Source organism: Halyomorpha halys, unplaced genomic scaffold (genome assembly GCF_000696795.3).
Source record: "Halyomorpha halys isolate HHAL.00 unplaced genomic scaffold, Hhal_1.1 Scaffold30.1, whole genome shotgun sequence".
Lineage (NCBI taxonomy): Eukaryota > Metazoa > Arthropoda > Insecta > Hemiptera > Pentatomidae > Halyomorpha > Halyomorpha halys.
The window spans coordinates 1,059,810-1,081,264 of NW_027110126.1; the positions used below are offsets into that span (position 1 = coordinate 1,059,810).

The following is a 21,455-nucleotide window of genomic DNA, read 5'->3' on the forward strand; positions in this document are numbered from 1 at the left end:
TAGACAAAGACTGGATGATTAATTATTATCTTGCATATATATAAAAGTTGTGAAACATTTTATACACCGTTATACTTTATATGCATCACCAAAATAATTTACCGAAACTTGAGGCTTCTCAGACGAGCACATCTAAATTCAATATTAGAACTCTTCTTGTTGTCAATGTTTACTGGGGACTAAATGAGATTCAATTTAACTATCCTGAATAAAGGTTCAACTACCTAAAAAGACTGGCTAGGCCCATCATTAGAAGTCTAAATCTCCCTTTTCTTAAATTTCCAAAATATAGCATTATTCAATTTCCTCTTCAAACGCATTCCCAATGCACAAAAAAGAGATCCCTTCAACCCATTCCCATTACTCCTCCGATATCAGCCCAAAATACCCTTAGAAAAAACCAAAACAGGTTCCCTCTTAAAAGCTTCACGGCTCTACCAAGATATCTATATTTGTTCGACAAGTATGTTTTTTTTTAGTCGTTACTCATTATCATTCTTTCGTTATTTCCTTTACCTGACAGGTTCTGAGGTTTGGTTCCCCTCAAGGCTTGTATATGTTACGGCCGGAGACTAGTACTCGCTGTTAGCTTGACTTTATCCTTATATTTGGAGGCTAATTTCCTCCAGCGTTGTGCTACCCACAGGCTGTTGCCATTTCATTTACCCCACCATCCCTACATATTATCCGGTCTACCTTCTTTCATATTTGTTACACTGAAAATATGAATGAACACGCGGTATCTAGACCTTATAAGAGATAATATTAACCACCCTCGGTACATACCCATTCCACTCAAGCGAACTCAGGAATTATCTATCTATCCCTCCAAAAGCCCTCGATTCCCTGGCCAAAGTAGATTCTATGCGACAAGCCAGGATTGGGACTGTATTGGTGCATCATTAAAACACAGTGCTATACCATGCCCGTTTGACGAACTTACTCCTATATCGACTGAAGACAAAGTGGAATAACTTTACAGCTGAATTAACTTTAGACCATTTATTTGAGACATAGCAGTGCTTTTCAAGATGTGGTATGTTAGGGAACTATGATTTCTCGCTTAAGGCCATGAGCAATTCTAAATAAGAATCAGAAGATAACGATTTATTTTTAAAATTTGAAAAAAAAAGAAGCGAAATCAAGAGAATTGCTCCTGGAATCTGTAATATGGAATAAAATAATCTTGATATTCTTGAAGAAAGGAATGTTCTGTCAGTGGGGAAAACTGAGCGTTTTTTAAATGAATGCCTATGGGGACAAAGTTAAAAGGAAAACAGCTAGACAATATTGGGGGTGGCCGCAGACTCTTGTCTAACTTGACTTTTCAAGCAAAAGAAGAATCTTCAAGATCGTATTAGGTTGTTGAAGAGATCCAGGGCTTTGCGAGCTATAGTTTCGTTAGCCATGTATTTTGGGACTTTAATGGTTTTACGTTTGGGTATGTTATCAGAAATGTCGGCGTATGTTACAGATTTTAATTGCTTAATTTAATTAAAATAATCACTAATTCTAAACAACGATAATCAATCTCGAATTTAATATTTATTACATATATGAGGCAGTTTTTATTTTTATCAGTTTATCTTCTATAGTATACATAGACGTTTTTTGTTAGTTCCTGGTGAGGATAACTCTACAGAAGCGATGTTCCACCTGTAGATTACAGAAGTCAATTAGGTACTATATTTGTGTTTGTGATTTTTTGATTGTATTGTAATTTAATTTATAAAATAATTACTACCGGAGTTGATATTAAGGAAGATATGATACATTTAATCTTGTTTGATTAGGATTTATTTTGACTATATTTCTCTCACTGATACAGTGGTTGTTGTGGCAGGTTATAAAGTTGAATTAATAAGTTTTATAAATGTATGAATTTCTTTCTTTTTGCTCTTCTACAATTAACAATGAATTGACTCATAATTGACTGTAAGTTAGGCTTGTAGTTTTCCTTAATACCTAACAACCTTATCACTTCCTTAGCTCACCACTGTTTTTTTTTTTGTTTTTTTTGTCTCTTGCTTTGGTTTTATAAACCTTATTAGAGTTATTGATTCTGATGCAGATGTATCCATGTTATTTTGGATTCTTTTTATCAGAATCAAAATTTTTCAGTGATGTCATATGTTTTATTTTACAGTGCTAACTCCAGTCCTTTTCATCAATAGTCTACTGAATAGAAATGGAAAATGAGTGAGTTATCTATTTTTGTTAATTCTTTTAATGATTAGGTTGTTTGTGATTAAAATTAAATATTCCATCAACAATAGATGATATAACACATTATACATGTCTCTGAAACATTTTAAATAAAGTTATTCATGATTATTTTAAAAGTCATGAGTATGGCACTGAAGGAAAATCGGTTTTTGGTATGGTAATATTTTAATAGGTGTGGCTCATCCCTTGGCTACCGATGTTTCTTGACAATGAATCTTTGTTAACAATAGGTAAAATTTATGTATGAAACACAAATTGTTTACAGTGTTGAAATTAATTATTGTTTTGTAGAATTGCTTTCATGAATAGCTTCGTTTGAATATAGTTTATTATCAATTATTTTTTGTTTTGTTTAAATTTTTTATAATAGATCAACATTAGATAATTAACTATTTGAACCTCAACATTAATAAAATTACTTAAAGAACATTCATAAAAATGTGATAATTACATGTAACATAATTCTTTTGGATATATTTTTTTTTTTGCTACAAACCCCTCTAATTTTGTAACTATATAAAAGCCAGATTGTGGAAGAGCAAAGAAAGATGCTGAGTGTTCTTCATGAAAATTTGCGGTTGTCACCCTCCAGCTACTTCACCTTCATTTGATAAGCAAGTTGGAGAATGTGGATGATAATCATTTGGATGATTTTATTTCCAATATTCTGGATTGGATGATGCTTTTTAGATTCTTCTTGGGTAGAGAAATTTTGAAGTTCAATTAAAAGAGTCAAATCATGAAATTGTTGCAAGATTTTTTATAGAACTAAACCTGTTCATTTGTAGATTATTTTTCTCATCAGAAGATTTGTTTTGGTGATAAACTATCTGTAGATTTTAATAGTGCCTTGAAAGTAGAGTATTGAAGAGCTTTCCTGATTATTTCTTTTTAAACTGTAACAAACATGTCAAATTTATCAATGTCTTGATAATAAATGAGAACTTGAAATTAATGGATCTCTAGTGATTGATGTTGCATGAAATTATTTAAACAAATCAACAATCCCCATTAATGTGGATTTAATGGTATTTTTGATGGTGTGCTTGATGGTTTCCTTCATGTTGCCGTGGGTAGGAATATCTTCAACAGCAGTAATCCTGGTAAGGTATACTTTACAGTTGTTACAATGTCTCTCAAGACTGATTAAACTGTTATTGCTGCAGCAAATTTTGGCAAGAAAATCTTGAGTTTAAAAAATATTGGTACCATGCGAGACAAAAATGAAAGCACTTACTTTCATGGGGACAACCCAAACAAAAAATTATCATGAAAATTAGTCCCTCTTTAGTTTAGTTAATTTCTCACTACTTATGAAGTGAGAGATAAACATTCTGCTTGTTTTACGGAGGTGTACCAATCCATGCGCTTTCAGGAAACTCTGGAAAAATAATAATGAGAAACTGTACTTCCTTTGGAAACATACTAATTAACGCAAATGAATCATTTAGTTCCTCTTACCTTTATCAATATTTAGGCTATTGGGGGATTAAAGAGTTTGATTTAGCACCCTGACTTCAGCACCAAGAATTCACTGGACACTGGAAAACACTGGAGGTTACCATGGAAATGGTTACCCATAATTTGATACCAACTTGAGCAATATAGCCAACCAATAATAAACTTGGTAGTTTTAACACTGAAGAGTAGTAGCGCCTTTCCAAAAATATGCGGGGAACTAACATGAAAACATAGGACATGTTCAATCCTACAAATTCTTTGCTAGACAGCTACAGAGGCTGTCTACCATCAAAAGTATTACTTCAGAACCTTATAAAATCATATGATAATGCTATATGATAAATTGATAATGCTACTATCACTGATTTATTTATTTAGTATTATTTTCACTCAAAGTAAGAAATTCTTGTCAGAGGACACGTGAGGGACTGACTCTTGGACATTTGAAATTTATTTTATTTTTAATTTAATTATGATAATGTGTGAATATTTAGATTAAAAATTACAGGAAACCGAGGTTCCATTTTCATTCATTTTTTAAGTTATTATTTTAATTAATTTTTTAATAGTTAAAAATATCCGACTCAAAATTACACACGAATCCCACAATATTTAAGGGGCTTAATTTTGTACAAATTGGGAGAAACATCCATTTGTTAATTTTTCAATTTTTTTTCCCCCTGATATTTCACTCTTAGAGGCTTGTTTAACATATATTATGTAAAAAGAGAATGTATACTATTCATAATGAAAAAATAATTGATATGAAAAAATGGTAGGTATAATTTTATCAATCAACAACTTGTAGATTTTTTTAATGCAATATACTTTTTTTTTTCAGAAACTTGATTGGTGTTTATTTAAAGCTTCTAAGTGTTTTGGAATGCCCAGTGTGCTTAGAATATTTAACAAAGCCTGTAGCTTTGTGTAATGGAGGCCATGCTTTATGTTCAAAATGTAAATCAAGTATTACAAGCTGTCCATTATGCAGAAACCCTATCAGTTCTACCCGAGGCTTGATTTTAGATCAGGTAATGTTATTAGTTTTTATTTTATAATTTCCAAGCAGAATATTACTTATTTTAATATGATTTGTTATTTTTAATGTGTTTATTGTTATTGTAAGTATAATTATTTGAATTAAAAAATCACAGACATTATCAGATTTCATCTGATCGTTCAGTATGTCAAGTTAACTTATGAAATATTTTTATTATTTATGTCTATTTTTTAGTACTTGATATTCTTATGTATTGGGCTGCATTTTTAAACATTAGAGGATCTTACTTTCAAAAAGTGTACATATTCATAGAATGAGAATTTTTGTTTTATTATTATATAACATGCATTGATTTAATAGAACCCTTCCATCATTTCCTATCAAAGCTGTTTCTTATTTTCTCTTGCAGTCCCAAGTATAGTGTTTGTATCAATTATTTGTTACAGATGCATTAATTATATAATGGGGACCTGATCCTCTCCGGACAATAATGTTAAGTATATTCCATTCAAAATATACCCTCCCTCCCTCCCAAAAGGGAACATATCCTTGTTTATTTGTGTAATTCATGACTTAATGTTTTTTAAAAGGACACATATATAATACAAAATAGATTTATTAAATAAAGTTTTTTCTGTAGTGTCTGACCTGATTTTTTGATGAAAAAGACACATATCCAAAATAAATTTTGTTATACCTCCTAAAGTTTTGGATGGAAACAATTAAATTCTTACCATGTTTATTTTGATGCCTATATTATTTAATAATTTATCCTAAAATGCTGATAATTATTTCAATATTACTTTCATTTGTTGTTTCAGGTTACTAAATTGGTTACACACTGTTTTAGAAATAAGCTCCTCATTTAATAAAAAAAATCATCCATATAGTTTTAATGAGTTTAAATACATTTGGTATATTTTCACAGATCATAGAAACATTACTGTATCCCTGTTACAAATTGGGATGTGGATCTTTGTTGAAAAGAAAAGATGCAGAAACTCATGACCTTAATTGCGCTTTGGAAAATGCGACTGACAAACAGGCTGTTCTTCACAATAACCTATTAAAAAATATCGAAGAGAACTTTGGATCCTTTATTGTACAACCAGAAGTTGTGAGCATTTATCATTTATTATGTTGTAATGTTTCTTTTCTTATTGAAAGTATTATTTATTGTTATAATTACATTAAGAAGAGTATCATATATTTTTTTTCATTTGTGATGAGCTATTGTATAATTAAAATGGTTACTTAGTAAATATTGATTGCCTATTCTTTTGTACTTTTGTACAATAATAATTTTAGTTTTTTTGTTTAATTATTTTTCAATAAGTTTTAGTATTTTAAAACAATCTATTTTTTTTTTATTTTTTAGGTAAAAGAAACAAGAACTGTAGGAACAGTCACTGGAAAAGGTGTGTTACAATCATGGTCTTATACTAATAGTTGTCTCTAATGAATACTTAAAAATAATTTTTGAGATTATTTTAATTGAACAATTTTTTTGGATTAAATTCGAGAATTTTTTTTTTCAGTAAAAACAGCTGATGCTCGTGTACAAACAGCCATTCCTTTTTCTTCTGTAAGTAATTATTGTTAAGTTTCATTTCAAATGGTTACTTTATGCAGTGATACCTTTCATAATAGACAACCTTTCCTATGGAAAATTTTCTAATGACCTGAAAATATAGTAATTTAGGCCACTTTTTCCCCGAGGAATAAATTTACCCCTCTTAATGGGCCCTTACAAAATGTTGAAAATTAAGAAAACTATTTTTAATGGTTTTATGTTTGGATATGAATCTTTTATATCTTGAAATTATTCTTTTTATAATTAATAAAACTATTGTTTTGTAAGGAGTGATAAATCTTTGGAAGACTACAACATTCTATTATTTAAAATTTAAAGCCTCAACACTATCATCATGTTTATTTATTTTTTATAACAGGACGAAAGTCCTAATATAACAAAAGAGTACAGATCAAATACAACAAGTAAATAATAAAAAGATATTGTGAAACCGAAGTAAAAAGTAACCTAATGTAAATCCGAATCTAGCACATGCATACATCAAAGTAAGTAATTCAATTTAATATATAATAAAACTTTAAAGTGTGCAACTAATTTCAACATTCAAAAAAGTAATTTAAAACATACATGAAAACTCAGTAATTTAAGAAATATAAATATAAACTTTTAAAACACTTAATATGAAAAACATAAATAATCTATTTGAAATATTAATATTGCAGAAAAATGAATTGCACAATAATTAAAAAATCAATTTTTATTATGAGTCAACAAACGTCTTATAATGAACAGTGTTTGCTTTTTTTTCCTCTGAATTCTATTAATAGAAGAATTGTAGGTAAAAGGTAAATTTTGAGTAAAAGAAACATTAAATATGTGAATGTTAAAGGATAATAAAATAATATAATACAATAAAGTAATTATTCATATATGTATTGTGGTTATATAAATACAAATTCAATTCTAAAAATATTGCTGATATATATATACATTGTGTGTATATATAGGACATAAAATAATATTCACGTTTTAATTAGCATTTCTACACCTCAGCAGACACCCCTCCATAGCAGATAAATTTGTTTTACTTGTGGCTATCAAGTCTTCATTGTAGAGAGGTTACACTAATATAATTGATTTTTAGTTATGGTTTCTTTTATTAAAAATATGTATTTTATTATAAGTAAATATTAAATGATGGTTAACAGACTAAAATTTTCTAATATATTCTTTTTTTTTACCTAATTAATTTTATATCATTAAATGTCATTAGTGTTAGTTTTATTCATTACTCTGTCATTCGATAATTAAATCTACTTTTGCGACAAGTAAAACGCTTTTCCACGTGGTCATAAAGCTTAAAATGTACCTGAAATTTGAATCTATTAAATTATTCAAGAAGTGTGTTTTCCTCCTTATACTCAGAACTATTAGTTATTATTGGCTAGTTATTAAAGTATATTTTTTAAACTTTTTTACTACAGTTTTGAATCTCAGTAATATTTTCATTTTTTTTTTTTTTTCAGTCATTCGTAATAGAAAAAATGAACTCTTCAACATCACCTGCAGGTAACAAAACCTTCCAGCATAAGAACTCTTAATAATAAATATAGATGTGTTTTGCTTCCTTACCTACCTAAAAGTTCATTAGGTCGTATTTCATATTTCTTGATAAATAAAATGTCGTTATGGAATAAAGGGATGATGGAATCAAGGAGGTCATTGATCACAATATTAGAGAGAGTTTCCCATGGCGAGACCTGATGTTTGGTGAAAGAACTTTCCTTGAAAAGTTAGATATCCAAATTTGCAACATAATTCAAGTGATTCAAGATATGCAATTTGCCCTGATTTGATTTGACTTGATTTGCCCTGCAAAGTGGGGCGAAACGTCAGAAAATAAATAGTTGTAAACTATTTTTGTTTCTCTTTTGACCGCAACCCTGACCATCTTCTTATATATCAATTTTTACAGTAAACTATATATACATATATACAAAAATTAATATTTAGTTTTTTATTAATGGTATGGCCCTTTTTGGCTATTTTTCAAATTACTTCATATCGCTGTCCCAGTTCAACAGAGTAACATCTTAAAAAATGGTTATTTTGTGATATGCATGTAATCTTAGCAATAAAGGTAAGATATTTACATTTCAAAACTCATTATATCTCGAAATAGTTTATTTTTACTTAGATTTTATGACATATGTTTTACCATGATTCTGTATTTTACTGTATAGATCTTAAGATTACTTGCATATCTCAAAATAGCCATTTTTTAAAAAATATTATTACGTTAGTTTCTGAACATTATTATTTATTTTTTATATTGAATCTATTATTAAGAAATACTGATACCATCGCCTATTTCTATCCATTCATGTTTTCTTATCTTCCCAACCAGGGTATGTAAAAATGGGTTTGTAGTAATTAGATAACACTTTAACTTTTAGCATTAGCTGTAACATTTATACGGCTAAATTCTTAGTAATATGTAGTTTTCAATTTTCACCCTAATTACTTATTTTTACTAATTATAAATGTATGTTATAAACTTTTGAGAAGTTTTAATCTAATTGCACTTTTATTTGTTTTGGCCATGCTGATTATTATTACATATTCATCTGGTTAATTATGGTAGCATAATTTTTTCATATTCCTTTTGTGTCCGATTTTCAAATTTACTACGTTTTTAATATTTTCAGTTATATGTATTGGTTCTGTAAGTTAAACATATACAATACATAACAAAAAAATATCAAGAATGTAGTAAACTTCAGATCGTACATAAAAGGTATAGGGCATTATGTTGACATCATTAATATATAATGTGCGTTTGTAAATAAATATTATAGATTGAACTAGAGGATGGAAAAATTTCTGAAATGTCGAAATGAAATGATTAAATAAAGAAGTTAAAGTAGTTATGGTTTTACCTTGAAAAAAAAAAAAATATGCAATTTGAATACTTGGAAATAAGTCAAATAAATATTATTTTTATTTCTTTAAAAAAAAAAACTGAAATTATACCAAAATTATAATTTTTGTTCTGAGAACTTTCAAAAGTCTTTGTTAATTATTAGTTTGGAGCATTAATTACCCTAGTGCTCCATCTAAAAGAGTTCTAACTACGAAATTTAACAAAACTATTTTTCAGCATAAAAGCTTTCTGATCTAATCTGACTTATGATAGCTTTGAATCAGTTGTTGACCCTTATTGGCAAAAACTGAACAGATGATGACAGATATATTATCTCTGAAAAGTTTGAAAAAAAATGTTATTATGGACTTTTTTGGGAGCTCTTCAATCGCAATTGAAGAAATAACCCTTTATCTGTTGCCATATTCAATTTCTTATTATTATTTCTATTATTAAAAAAATTAATAATCATTTACAGGTAGTTCCAGTGGCTTAAGCGGTCTTGTTAAAACTAAAAAAGGTCTGACTACAGGAATATCAATTAGCTCTATGGACCATTCACCTACTACTGGTTTCCAAACAGCTGATCTTTCAAGTTTGGCATTTTCATTTCCAGCAACATCCTCGATTGAACAAAATGCCATCTCATTTTCAATGACTCCTGATGGTTTAAATAATGCCAATATGTCAAGCCTATATTCATTACCCCAGGATTCAAGTTCCAGATTTGCTTTTGAGCCTTTTAAAAATATTAGCAGTTTTTCAAGAAATACTGCAGGAAATGATCCAAATTCTAAACCCTTTGTATTTACTTCTGGAACAGAAACTAATTCAGGGAATACTGTGACAAGCAGTTCTAGAAAACCTTCTACCAATTTGAGTTTTAGCATGAAAAGTGTACCATCAGCTAGGGAAGGTGAACCAGCTATTTCTAAAGATTTTTTTATAAGAAATCAAGAAGTACCTTTTACCAATTTAGGTAATATGTCGAGTGAGTCGATAGATATAAGCGTTAGGCCTTCGACTAGTTCATCTGCTGGCCTCCTTGCTCCTCAAGTTTCTAGAGATGATTCTAATTTGCCAAATAAAACTTTCAAAAAGAAGCCTAGTACTAATCTTACCAGCTGCAGTACATCTGTGAACAGCGTAAGTGGTATTAACAGCCAACCTTTTGTACCTAGTGGAGCTCAAAGGAAAAAAAGACCGACCACTAACCTCTGTGGTTTAACTACTTCAGCTTAAGTCTTATGTTATATATCATTCATCTTGTGTAAATAAATTTAGCACTATCACTTGTCTCAGTGATAGAAATTGATAAAGGTTTTTCAACTAAGTCTTTGGTTTTAAAACAATGAATCATTTCAATTTAAAAAAAAAAAAAAGGATTGGTCTCTATATTAAATTTTAATGAACTGTTTATTTCAGCTTTTAAAAGTATGTAAATTATTAATAAATATTGTTTATTAGGTAACTAGCTTTTTTGACTGTTCTTTATTAAAAATTGACTATATTGGAAATTGTAAACATTTATATGTTTACCCTTAACCTACCATAAAGATTTATTGTTTTCCAAGATTTGTATCCAAATTGCCTTCTCCTTTAAAAAAAAGTTATTGCTTTTGTTATTCAATGTTTGTATTAGAAATGCATAAATAAATCAACAGCTTTTATAAAATAGATATATGATTTTTTAAAAATATATTTCAATTCTAATTAAAAAAGTATTTGTATGACTTCTTACACATGATTTACAGTTACTTTATTTCTAAATATTTTTCTTATTCCATGTTATTGCATTTTTTGTCCATATATTTAGTTTTATAATCAAAAGGATCGTTTTCTTGGAAAATTAATTACTTAAGGGAACATTTCCCTGCTTTCTTTTTGATGTGCCAAATTTTGCAGCTAGTCTTATTATAATTAACTTTTTCTATGACTGTTCATTGATGTATTGAAGTTGGTAAAATAGGATTTTTTGTTTGGATCTGTCTGAGGCACATACTTTTGTTTAGGCAGTTTGTTTGAAAAGTTGGTCGCATTTCCCATTGTTCAGCTAATTGGAACAATTTTCGTTTATTTCTTGGTGTCATTTCAGCGATTACATCAGTTTTTAAAATATTGTTCAGTAAACAGTAAAAAAAAAAATTGGTTGAATGAAGCATCTCTTCTTGCGGTAGTTCCACAACAGTTTGTAAATTGAATTGAATATTTTCTTTTCTCATATTGGACATTCATTTTAACGTCATTGGGAAACCAATGACTATATACGTACTACCTACATTAGGTGTTTAACATAATTTTATTCTAATGTTAAATAGTTTCTTTGCCATGTATTTTTGACATTTAAACATAGTCCTAGATGGTAATAGTTGCTTGTATCTTTTATTTTGTAATATCTAATCTTATTTTGAACTGAATGTGCAGATTTAGAAGAGTAAGTACTATATTTTCTTGACTGATAGAATAGATTGGCTGTGGTCGGTAGAACATGTGCAGTTGTCTGAAAATATAAATCAATAATATGAGAAGTTAATACAAAAAATACATTTTATAATTTGATAATGTTAAAAATATGAGAGCTGTACAAAAGTTTGCAAATTGGCGGTTCGACTGGTAGTTGTAGATTTAATGTTAATGATTTAATCAATTCAAATTTAATTATTGCTATACCATTCTACTACTTAAGGTTTTGTTTTTAATGCTTTAGTGCTTATTTTAATTTTTGTGCTGATTTAGTATTGCAATGTATAAAATATTATAAAAAAGTTATATTTATTAAGACAAATTATATTACTAGTAATGTATGTATATCTTTGGGAATTTTAGTTTTATATATTTTGTAAGTAAAAAACTGAATTTCATATATTGTATAAACTTATTTTGTATTCCCTGTTTATACTTATGTTTAATTTTAATTGCAATTTATGCTGAAATGGCTGATCCATATTATTGTACTATAATTATAAAATTGATGGTAATTATAAGATTCATTCAAATAAATGTGTAATTACTTTAATGTTATCATATCTTCATTTATTTTTTTTGTTGCTTAGTTCCCTGAATTTTCTTTAAACTAAGTATTGGTTAAGTATCATTTCCTTAAATTAAATAAATTTTGCTATATGCGAAATTTTGAAGAACAAGATTTTATTTTTCTATTGATTTGAAAATTTATGTTTTAGTCCTTTAGGTACGAAAAACCTTATCAACCTCTTAAAAAAAATTGTTTCCCCCACTTTAATAAGTTATTCTGGGTAAATTATTTCAATATTGTACTAGTACGACATTGGGTTTTTATATTGTAATAAGTTTTCTTATTCTATACAAGAAAACATAATAATTGGTATGTTATTGCCCAAAAAGCTTTGGTTACAGTATTGAAACAATTTGGACTGACTAATCTAGTGGACCTGGAGCCCAGACCAAAAAATATGTCCAATTAGAAACAATTATCTCTAGAAATAAGGTAGTGCAGAACATTGGTTCATTAAATTTTCACCCATCTTTCATTCAGTGCTCCATGTCCTTATCACTACCAAAAACATGATAAAAAACTTGATATCACATTTTTTAAAGTAAATTAAATCTACTGAAATATAAGCCTTAATCAATAGTTCCTAAGATAGTTTTCCAAAAAGCCATCTTAACAAATGGATTGGTATATAATAATAGCTTTGAAATCCATTCTTGTTGTGAGTGAAGTAGAAACAACTAGTTAACAGTAAGTTATGTACTATGTTATGTACATTTTTTTCTTGGTACAGTATCCATTGTAACGAACTCCGGGACACACGTCTAAAATTTTTAATGTAGAATCCCCTTATGTGTCTTCCCATTAGCGGTAAAAACACTACAGAGTTCGTTGGACCAATATTTTCTTTCAAGACCTCAATGCTTTGTTTTGCTAAAATAAATATTTTTTAAACATCACAGATAACTTATTCCTATCAACGACAATGTGCAGATATTTGAAAACCTAGATAAAGTTCTGTAAATCACAACCAGGGGAGGGGTATTTCGTATTAATACCTAACAATGATATTTCTTCACTGTAGTCATGAAAAGATTTAGATTTTATTAAATATGTTGAGTAATAAAAATATTTGAAAAGCTGTCATTTTCTTGAAAGAGAGAATTTTTAATTTGATTTTTCGTAAAGTTAGTTTCCATGCACTTGGCACTACTGTGAAGAAAGCCAATGATACTTTACCTGTTTACAAAATAATATGTAAAAACAGGAAGGTGCGGTTTAGATAATCTTAACATTAAATTAATATCACCACATGAATGTTGATATTTAAAAAAAATTCATATCAGCTATGATATACAATATAAATGAAGGTTTGTTTTGAATCGACAGTCGTTTCACTGGGATTGATTTTGCACAGGCAGGTAACCACTTGTTTCTCATATAAGTGAAAAGGTTATCGGTGGAAAATAGTCCTTTTTTACTTGAATAGTTTCATAGAGAGTTTTCATTAAACTAATAGATGCCTCTTACACTGTTATAAGTATTCTGAATTTATTTATACTTCAGGTTTTACTAATCCCTCGGCTTAACACGGCAGAGATGTAGCCTTGAGGATTTTGCTCATGTTGGGAAATAAACGAATAAATTTTCCTAGTATTTCATCTGTTTAGTTTATACTTTTTTCTACCTACTATCAACCCGTTGGTGTTGTTATTACCGCTTACTTATGTAAATCCCTCTTTTACCTCCCCACCTATACTCAATTCAGTTTTGTTCTGGCCTCCTAACAGTGGTAACACCGAGCATTTTTCTCACCAGTACACTCCTAAAGTGTCATCTTTTTGTCTCATTTGAGCATTTTGCTCAACTGGACTCCTGCGTTTCTTATTTTAAATGCTGAGCAGAGGCGAGAAGATCTTAGAGCTGTTGCGAAATCTATATTCTTCAGTCCCAGATGGAAGAGCCACAATTTAAAATTGCATTGAAAGTAATCGTAAAGATTTTTGTCATCACAACCGATTATAAAAAAATAGTACAAATGGTCTATCATGAGGTAAATGCTAAATCCTACCTTTTGGGAGATAAAAGTAGGACACTCCTCCCGAATTAATTTATCTGTTTTAGGCATGTTATCCATTTGTTCATGTTAGTATTGTCCTAACATATAATAGAAAAAATAATTGTATTTTACAAATTTTTAACATTGCAGTTGAAAAAATCAAAAATCATAATTTCTTATTGTTTTATTGTATCAGCTGTTTATGATTCCAGTTATTATTAATATTATTTTATGTTTTTAACTGTGCTGCCGAAGCGGGGTGTTTTTAACAGATTTTCTCACCTTAGTGGGTAATTGTCGGGGATTTCGGGTAAAGTGGCTTTACGTTATATGTAGAGCCCCATAGCAGCATCGCACTAGACCCTCAACTAGCGTTTTTAGTTAATACTTTGATTACTAACAAGTTATTATTTTTCCTTAATTATTAAATTTTAGAACAGAAATACCTAGACCATTTGGAGCCCATGACATGTTTGTTTTTTGGGGCCCAGCATAGATTTATTTTGGAGGCATGGGATGAATATAATATTTAGGTCCGATATAGAATCATGCAGTTATAACGACGTCAATAATTCTCCAAGAGTGGGTATTTCTCGGGTAAAACGGGCATTTTCAAGTTTTTTATGTCAGGAAAATAAGTAACAACATCGAAAATAGCACTGGTTCCAAACTTTTCTTCATCAGTACAGAAGTTATATTCAAACTAGAATTTTTTTTTTTTTTATGTAATACAAAAAGCACTAAATTAGGTGTTGGTAACGGCTTGGATTTTTTTTTTTGCTACAGTATAGTGAACAATTTAAAAAAAAAAAAAAAGTAAAATTTTATTCAACAATTTCTATGAAAATTCAAAAACCCTCAAAACTCTAACAGTCCTTTATTAATCAATTAAATGGCGTTTCTGTTTGGGAAATGAAATAGACAACATTAAATACTGCCGAGAATATGAAAAAATATGTTTGTAGTTCCATGGAAGTACATGATATTCTGGTTGTTAACGAATTGACGAGCAATTAGATGTGAGAACGGAGAAATAAATATGTCCGAAATGTCCTCTTAATTAATTTTAATGGTTTGATATAACAATTTTTGGATTTGAAATAACTTTTTAACTGTATAACTTTTTTTCATAAATATGAACTAATTGAAATGATTATTAATATTATCTATTCCTTTAGGTATTATAATTATGTTCCACTTCCTGTCCTACTTTTTAATTTAATTTGTCATTATACATTGCTTGGAAGAAATAAATAAAAATCACTCCACCATTTTCGATAAAACTTCCGCAGTAGGTCTTGAATTTTGAAAAACATTTTACCTAATTTATTTTAACTCAATGAAGGATTAGTTGGCATCCTTGGATATTCTTTTTTAATTACATTCTATGACAATCAACTCACCAAATCAAAAATAATAAACCCTATAATAAATAAAAATAAACCCCTGCGCGATAGGGAGGGACCTAGCGATATTTATTCGTATTCCATTCTGCTGCTCTAAAATATATATATTTTTTTAGAATATTAATGTTTGTCCGTATGTGATAGATTGTAGGAAGACAAGGTGGCGGTCATAAAAGTACAAAATAGTTTATTAGCAACTAACGGTGTTATAATCTAACCAATTACCCTGTTATATCTTATATGTTGGATTTTTCGTTTATTAACCGCTGCACAAAACTACTTTTTTTTACTATTTTTACCTTTCTTGATCTACACTCGGACTATATTCTTACTATATATCTATTTTTTTTTAATATCCATTAAAATAAATCAATAATTATGATAATAAACGCATTATCTTGAATGTATGATTCTAAAAAGTATATAAATAATTTTAACCGCACCCAACTGAACTATCGCGTTTGATTTTGTATGGCTGTATGAAATGGTTTATTAGTTATGACTTGTAGTCTACTGCTACCAGAATTTTTTTTAGTTTATTTTTGATTTCTTCATTCAAAACTATCTATCACATTTTTTCCCTCGTATCCTTTCTCAGAATCAGATAAATTTCTAAACTGACATGAATTTGATTTGAATTCGGGCTACTAGGTTTACAAGAAACATATTTCTCTTTCTTCTGTTATTTATTTATTTTATTCTTTTTTTAATGTGAAATATGCATCTCCTCTCTTTCCCCCCAAAATACAAGGGGACTGTCCGCGTTATTATGAATTCCCTTATTTTATAGTTGAAATCAAACCTTATAATGAGAACCCCTACCACCAATGAATGGTCATGGGTTCAGTCCTTTGTAAGGAAGTGCTGTTTTTCATCAAACCTCAGGTTTTAATTTCTGTGCTAATTATTATTTTATATTTGTCAAATTTAAATTATTTATTTGTATTATTCGAAAACAATTTAATTATGTTTTAATTCATTTTTAATTTGCAGAACTGTCCACTTTAAGAAGCTGTCGACTATTTTGATTAAATATTTTATCCATTTTACAGATTGTACTGTGGAATAAAGTTATGGCTGCAGCCTCAAAGTAAGTTTTTAATAATAAGCTGTTAATGAACTGATTAAAAAATCTGAATATAGGGTGAGTTTCAAGTGTCCAAAACAACTTGAAGGAACAAAACCTAAATATTGTAGCTGATTGAAGATAATTGCAGAATTTGGTATGGAGAGAGCTGTAACGATTACTAAAGGTTTTTTTAAAATAAATGATGAGTGTATCGATTTTTTTAGTGATAGAACATAGGTGGCAAAAAATAAATAGATTCCTAAAGGATCGTTCGAAATGACACTAAAACTGAAAATGGATATTGAGATAGTAGTCTTAAGATAAATGAATTACAGAGAAACTTTTGAATTATTGGATTACAAAATTTTCTCTATAATCCATCTATCTTTATCTTAAAATTTGAAATCCTTTTTTTTTTTGTACTGTAATTTTCATTGACCTTGTAGGAGTGTGATTTGAAATCACGTTTAAGATCAATATTCTATTGAAGGTAATCATGATGGAGTTATAGTCATAGTTAATTAAGGAGTTATAGTCATAGTCCAAAAGCAGATGTTTCACTCCAATTTTTTATTACTTTAGTAAAAACTATTTATAGTTTCTGGTAAAAATTACTGCCAACCATAGTTAGGGAGAATAAAAAGTGGCGGCTTTTTCAAAATGTTAAAAAAAAAAATTGTGATTTTGAGCTCAATATCTTTGAAACAACTGATAACTCCTATAAATATAATAGAACATCATTGAAATTAGTTTTCATGATATCTGCCAAAGAACAAATTGACAAAATGTTGATTTCTAGTTGTTTGGAAAAATTGTTTAATTATAAAAACTAATAGACGTAAAGATGTTGAACTGCACTCAAATGAAAGCTATTTGTATGTATTATAAATTAGATTATTAATGATGAATTTTGCCAAAATAAATTGATAAAATGTTGATTTCTTGATGTTTTGAAAACAAAGTTTGGTTTATAAAAGACTGCACCTGAGGAACTATTAGACGTACAGACTATTATTACTTATATTTTCACTTTAGAGTTCTACTACTGGGTAGTTTCTCTACATCCTGTATCATATCATATGTCATTATGATCAAATTTACTGGTTGTATTTTTTTATACAGTTGTAAATATCAACAAATAAATAAAATAAAAAAATAAAAATATTTTCACTAATTGTGCTGTGAGGTTTTTTTTTGTGTTGTGGCTAGTTTTAGGGACATGGAGTTCCGAATGAAAAATGAAGGTTCCGAATGAAAAAAATAAACTTCAGGAGGCGTCAAGGCGGACCCAGAATCAGAACTATGGAGGGGGGAGAGAGCCATAATCAATCAGGTTGTGACATTTCAGCACGGAAAAGGCGAATGAAACCAAAATTTTTAGAAAATTATATATAATTTTAGCAGTGCTTTATTAGTTATTACAATTAGTATTTGATTAATAAATAATTACATTTTAATAAATTAATATTTTTTTTCTTTCTAGGCACTCAGCTCCTGATGCCCCATCGGCAGTTATTTTTAATAACTTTTACTGTATCCCTGGTAGGTTCTTATAAAAACCAAACCATTTTCTAAAAAGAAATAACTCACAATTTTTTTTTACTTAAAAGAAATAAAAATGAGTTTTTTGTATCTTCCAAATAGCCACCATTTTTTAATCTTCTCAACTATGGTTAGCAGAGTCACCAATTTTGACTCTTAACTGTATATAGTTTTCATTAAAGTAATCAATAATTGGAGTGAAGTAACTGATTTTTCTCTCTTTTCTTTGGCTCTTATACTATTATAGTGTCTTCTTTTATTTCAAGATTTACTGTGAATTACTGGCTATGAGATGTTATTTGCCCAAAACAGTATTATTAGAATTAAATCAAATTGGACCCCACAAAGATTAGGAAAGTTTAAGTTATAAGTTGACCGATTGGCCAAACCAGGGATCTTGAACATTTTTTTCTATGATGTTTTTCAAAATATTTTTATTTATAGGAAGTTAATCGAGGTTTATGTTGATTTGCTGAATCTGCTAGAATGCCCAGTCTGTTTAAAGTATGCTTCATCAAATGAAGGACCGATCAAACTTTGCACAGAAGGACATTTCATCTGTGGTGTCTGTGCTCCAGTCGTTAACTCGTGTCCTATCTGTAGGGGCCAGCACACCAATGTACGTCCGAGAATTTTGGAACAGGTAAAGTTATCTCTTGTTTTCTTCCTTACGACTATTATGCTGTTTAGTTAGAAGATACTTTTATTTAGATTACTTCCCATAAGATTTAGAGAATGTCTTATAACGTCGTCCATCTCCCGCCTGCAAAGCTTTCTTTGGTCTTTCCTTGACTATGGCCAGGGGGCCTTTATCAGCGTTTTTTTTGGTTCAAGATACTCCTCTTGATCCTACATGCCAAGGCCGCCTTTCTTTTCCGTATTTTCTTTGTTCAGTATGTCTTCCGCTACATCTGCTTCTATTCTTGCTATAAGTCAGTCGTCTCCTTTGAGAAAATGGTTTAACTCGCTTATTTCTCCATTGAACCTTTCTAAATACGAAACTTCCTTCGCCAGGTCCTGTAAAGTCGCCGTGCGAATTTTCATCCACTCTAGCACATTTACATGTCCTGCTACCAATGGCATCTTTAAATGTTTATACAGTATCCGTTTATAAAAAAACCGGAAGAAGAAAAAAAATGAAAGAGGTCCACAAAAAATAAAAATTAAAAAATAACTCTCGACTAACGTGCTCGGGTTCTGGCACCAATTACATGAAGCGGGAAAAACTGATGAAAAAAAGGGAATAACACTCTCTGAATGCGAAAACAAGTCTGGTTTACTGACGGAGTCCTTGCACTCTTCAACTGATATGGCTCATCAACCGAGTATGGTCAGCTCTAACTTACTTACATACATTCATTATATATATTATTATTATGATTATATATAATATACAATCATAATAATATACGTTTATTTCACCATCCTTGGAAGGAATTTTTATTAATAATAATTTACTATACATTTCTCTTAGCCACATCTAACTGATGTTTTTTTTACCATTTTTTTTTCCCAGATCATAGAAACCCTTGTCTATCCGTGCTGTAAAGTTGGTTGCGGAACAATGTTATCAATAAAAGATATCCATCCTCATGAGCTCCAGTGTGTTATACAAGAAGATAAAGACATTAAGTACGATAAAAATATGGTACAGTCACAAAACATACTAAAGCACATAGAGGAACACTACTCTTCTTTTTATTTGAAGCCTGGTGATGATGTAAGTATAAAAATAAATATAATCTTATCATATCTAGCCAACTTTGATCAAATTCACAATAAATATATACAGCTTTGTGTTTAAATAATTTGTAGTTAAATGTTTATTTCTAAATTATTCATGTATTGTGAGGTAGTAGAGTAGCTCTGTAAATAAAATATTGGACACCTGACTCCTGAGCCGTATTTTATTAATTGCCTTCCCGCGTTGCCTTCAATATGTACATGACCTACATCCGAAGGCATGATTATCAAATAACAACTAACATACCACAGAAAGTATAATACTACACATAGTAAGCTAATGTTGCCAATAAACATGATTTCGGTTCTTCAAACTCAACTTTTATCATTTTCGCCATGTAGATTTCTTTCTTGTACTGTACCTCGCCAGACAAAAGGTCTCTTCCAGAAGCAGATTCTCTTTTAGGATATTAAAGTAGGCTGGTTACACTGCGGTTTTACACAAAATCATTGTAGTACGGGTTATTGTCGCCAGTCGTTAGCTGAAGAAAGACTTTCTCTTAGAGGGCAAAGAGCCCAGTTTTTCCATACGGTGGCCTAAGTGCCGTAAGTGGCTTGCCTTTGTAAGAACCGGTCGTTGGGTACTTAAAATGAGATTCTCGTGGATCTTGTTCATAACAGAAAGAAGACAAATAGCTATACTTATAATGCTGATTATCCCTATCTCCTTTCCTTTAGAGGAGTTTCAGAACGACGATTTTCCACTTTTTCAGGAAGTAACCCTTATCTATGCAATCATCAAAGACCCACAAAACAAGTTCTTAAGTATTAACGTTAGAGAACGTTTAGAGGCTAATGTTCTTGAAGATATATCGGCATCAAGTCCTGAGGCACACACATTTTTCTTCAAGGTCAGGGATATACGGAGATCGTGTATGTCCCATAGTGAGCATAAATCAGGACCAGGCGTGTATACCGTGGCGCGTCTCAGAAAACATATCTATGTGCAGATCATCTTTGCAGTACGTCAGTCTCAATCTATACGAGGATATTCGGCCGAAACTTTGAGGGTGGTTGCCTGGGTAGAACATACTTAATGGAGGCCATCAGAAGCCGTGCTGTCAATTTTCCCAAGGGTTTTATATACTTGTGGCTAAGGGGCTCTAAGCGGATTTTTTACAAATAATTAATTATTTCGTGAGATTCAAAAACCCAAATAATTCTCTTAAAAAAATATGAACCAATTTTCATGAACTTTATGAGTGTTTTTACCAGAAATCCGTTCATTGACTGGAACTTTATGGATCTGTTCATAAATGAAGAATAGTGTCAAATTGACCCGAAAGCGCTCCAGTATTTTGAAAAAAATCGTACTTGTATCTAGTGCAGTTACTCTTAGGTAGGTATAAGCTCAAGCGTTTCCAATAATATTTGTAGCAATGGTAATATTTTTACTTTCACTTATATATATATATATCCTGATGCCCCATCGGCAGTTATTTTTAATAACTTTTACTGTATCCCGAAGCGGGGTGTTTTTAACAGATTTTCTCACCTTAGTGGGTAATTGTCGGGGATTTC

General features: G+C 29.8%; 2 protein-coding genes across 7 annotated transcripts in view; both read left to right on the plus strand.

The window, feature by feature from the left end:
- Positions 1–1,602: 1,602 nt before the first annotated feature.
- Positions 1,603–12,165, plus strand: LOC106684946 (uncharacterized). 2 transcript variants are annotated; one of them, XM_014427335.3, is made up of 8 exons: positions 1,603–1,680; positions 2,147–2,199; positions 4,529–4,718; positions 5,616–5,804; positions 6,066–6,105; positions 6,226–6,272; positions 7,748–7,790; positions 9,623–12,165. In XM_014427335.3, the coding sequence occupies exons 2-8, from the start codon at positions 2,189–2,191 to the stop codon at positions 10,384–10,386; spliced, it is 1,284 nt and encodes a 427-aa protein (XP_014282821.1). In that variant the 5' UTR covers positions 1,603–1,680; positions 2,147–2,188; the 3' UTR covers positions 10,387–12,165. The 2 variants fall into 2 exon arrangements, with proteins under 2 accessions (XP_014282821.1, XP_014282829.1); XM_014427343.2 differs by lacking the exon at positions 1,603–1,680 and adding an exon at positions 1,701–1,935.
- A 1,293-nt stretch (positions 12,166–13,458) lies between these two features.
- Positions 13,459–21,455, plus strand: part of LOC106684957 (E3 ubiquitin-protein ligase sina) — a 15,727-nt gene continuing 7,730 nt past the window's right edge. For 3 of the 5 annotated variants that reach the window (XM_014427387.2, XM_014427357.2, XM_014427397.2), the window contains exons 1-4: positions 13,465–13,536; positions 16,633–16,670; positions 18,636–18,834; positions 19,708–19,911. In XM_014427387.2, the coding sequence (XP_014282873.1) occupies positions 13,480–13,536; positions 16,633–16,670; positions 18,636–18,834; positions 19,708–19,911 (498 nt within the window). In that variant the 5' untranslated portion in view covers positions 13,465–13,479. Of the gene's footprint in view, positions 13,537–13,561; positions 14,169–16,573; positions 16,671–18,635; positions 18,835–19,707; positions 19,912–21,455 lie in introns of those variants that run through there. The other 2 variants (XM_014427365.2, XM_014427379.2) reach the window with 2 other exon arrangements.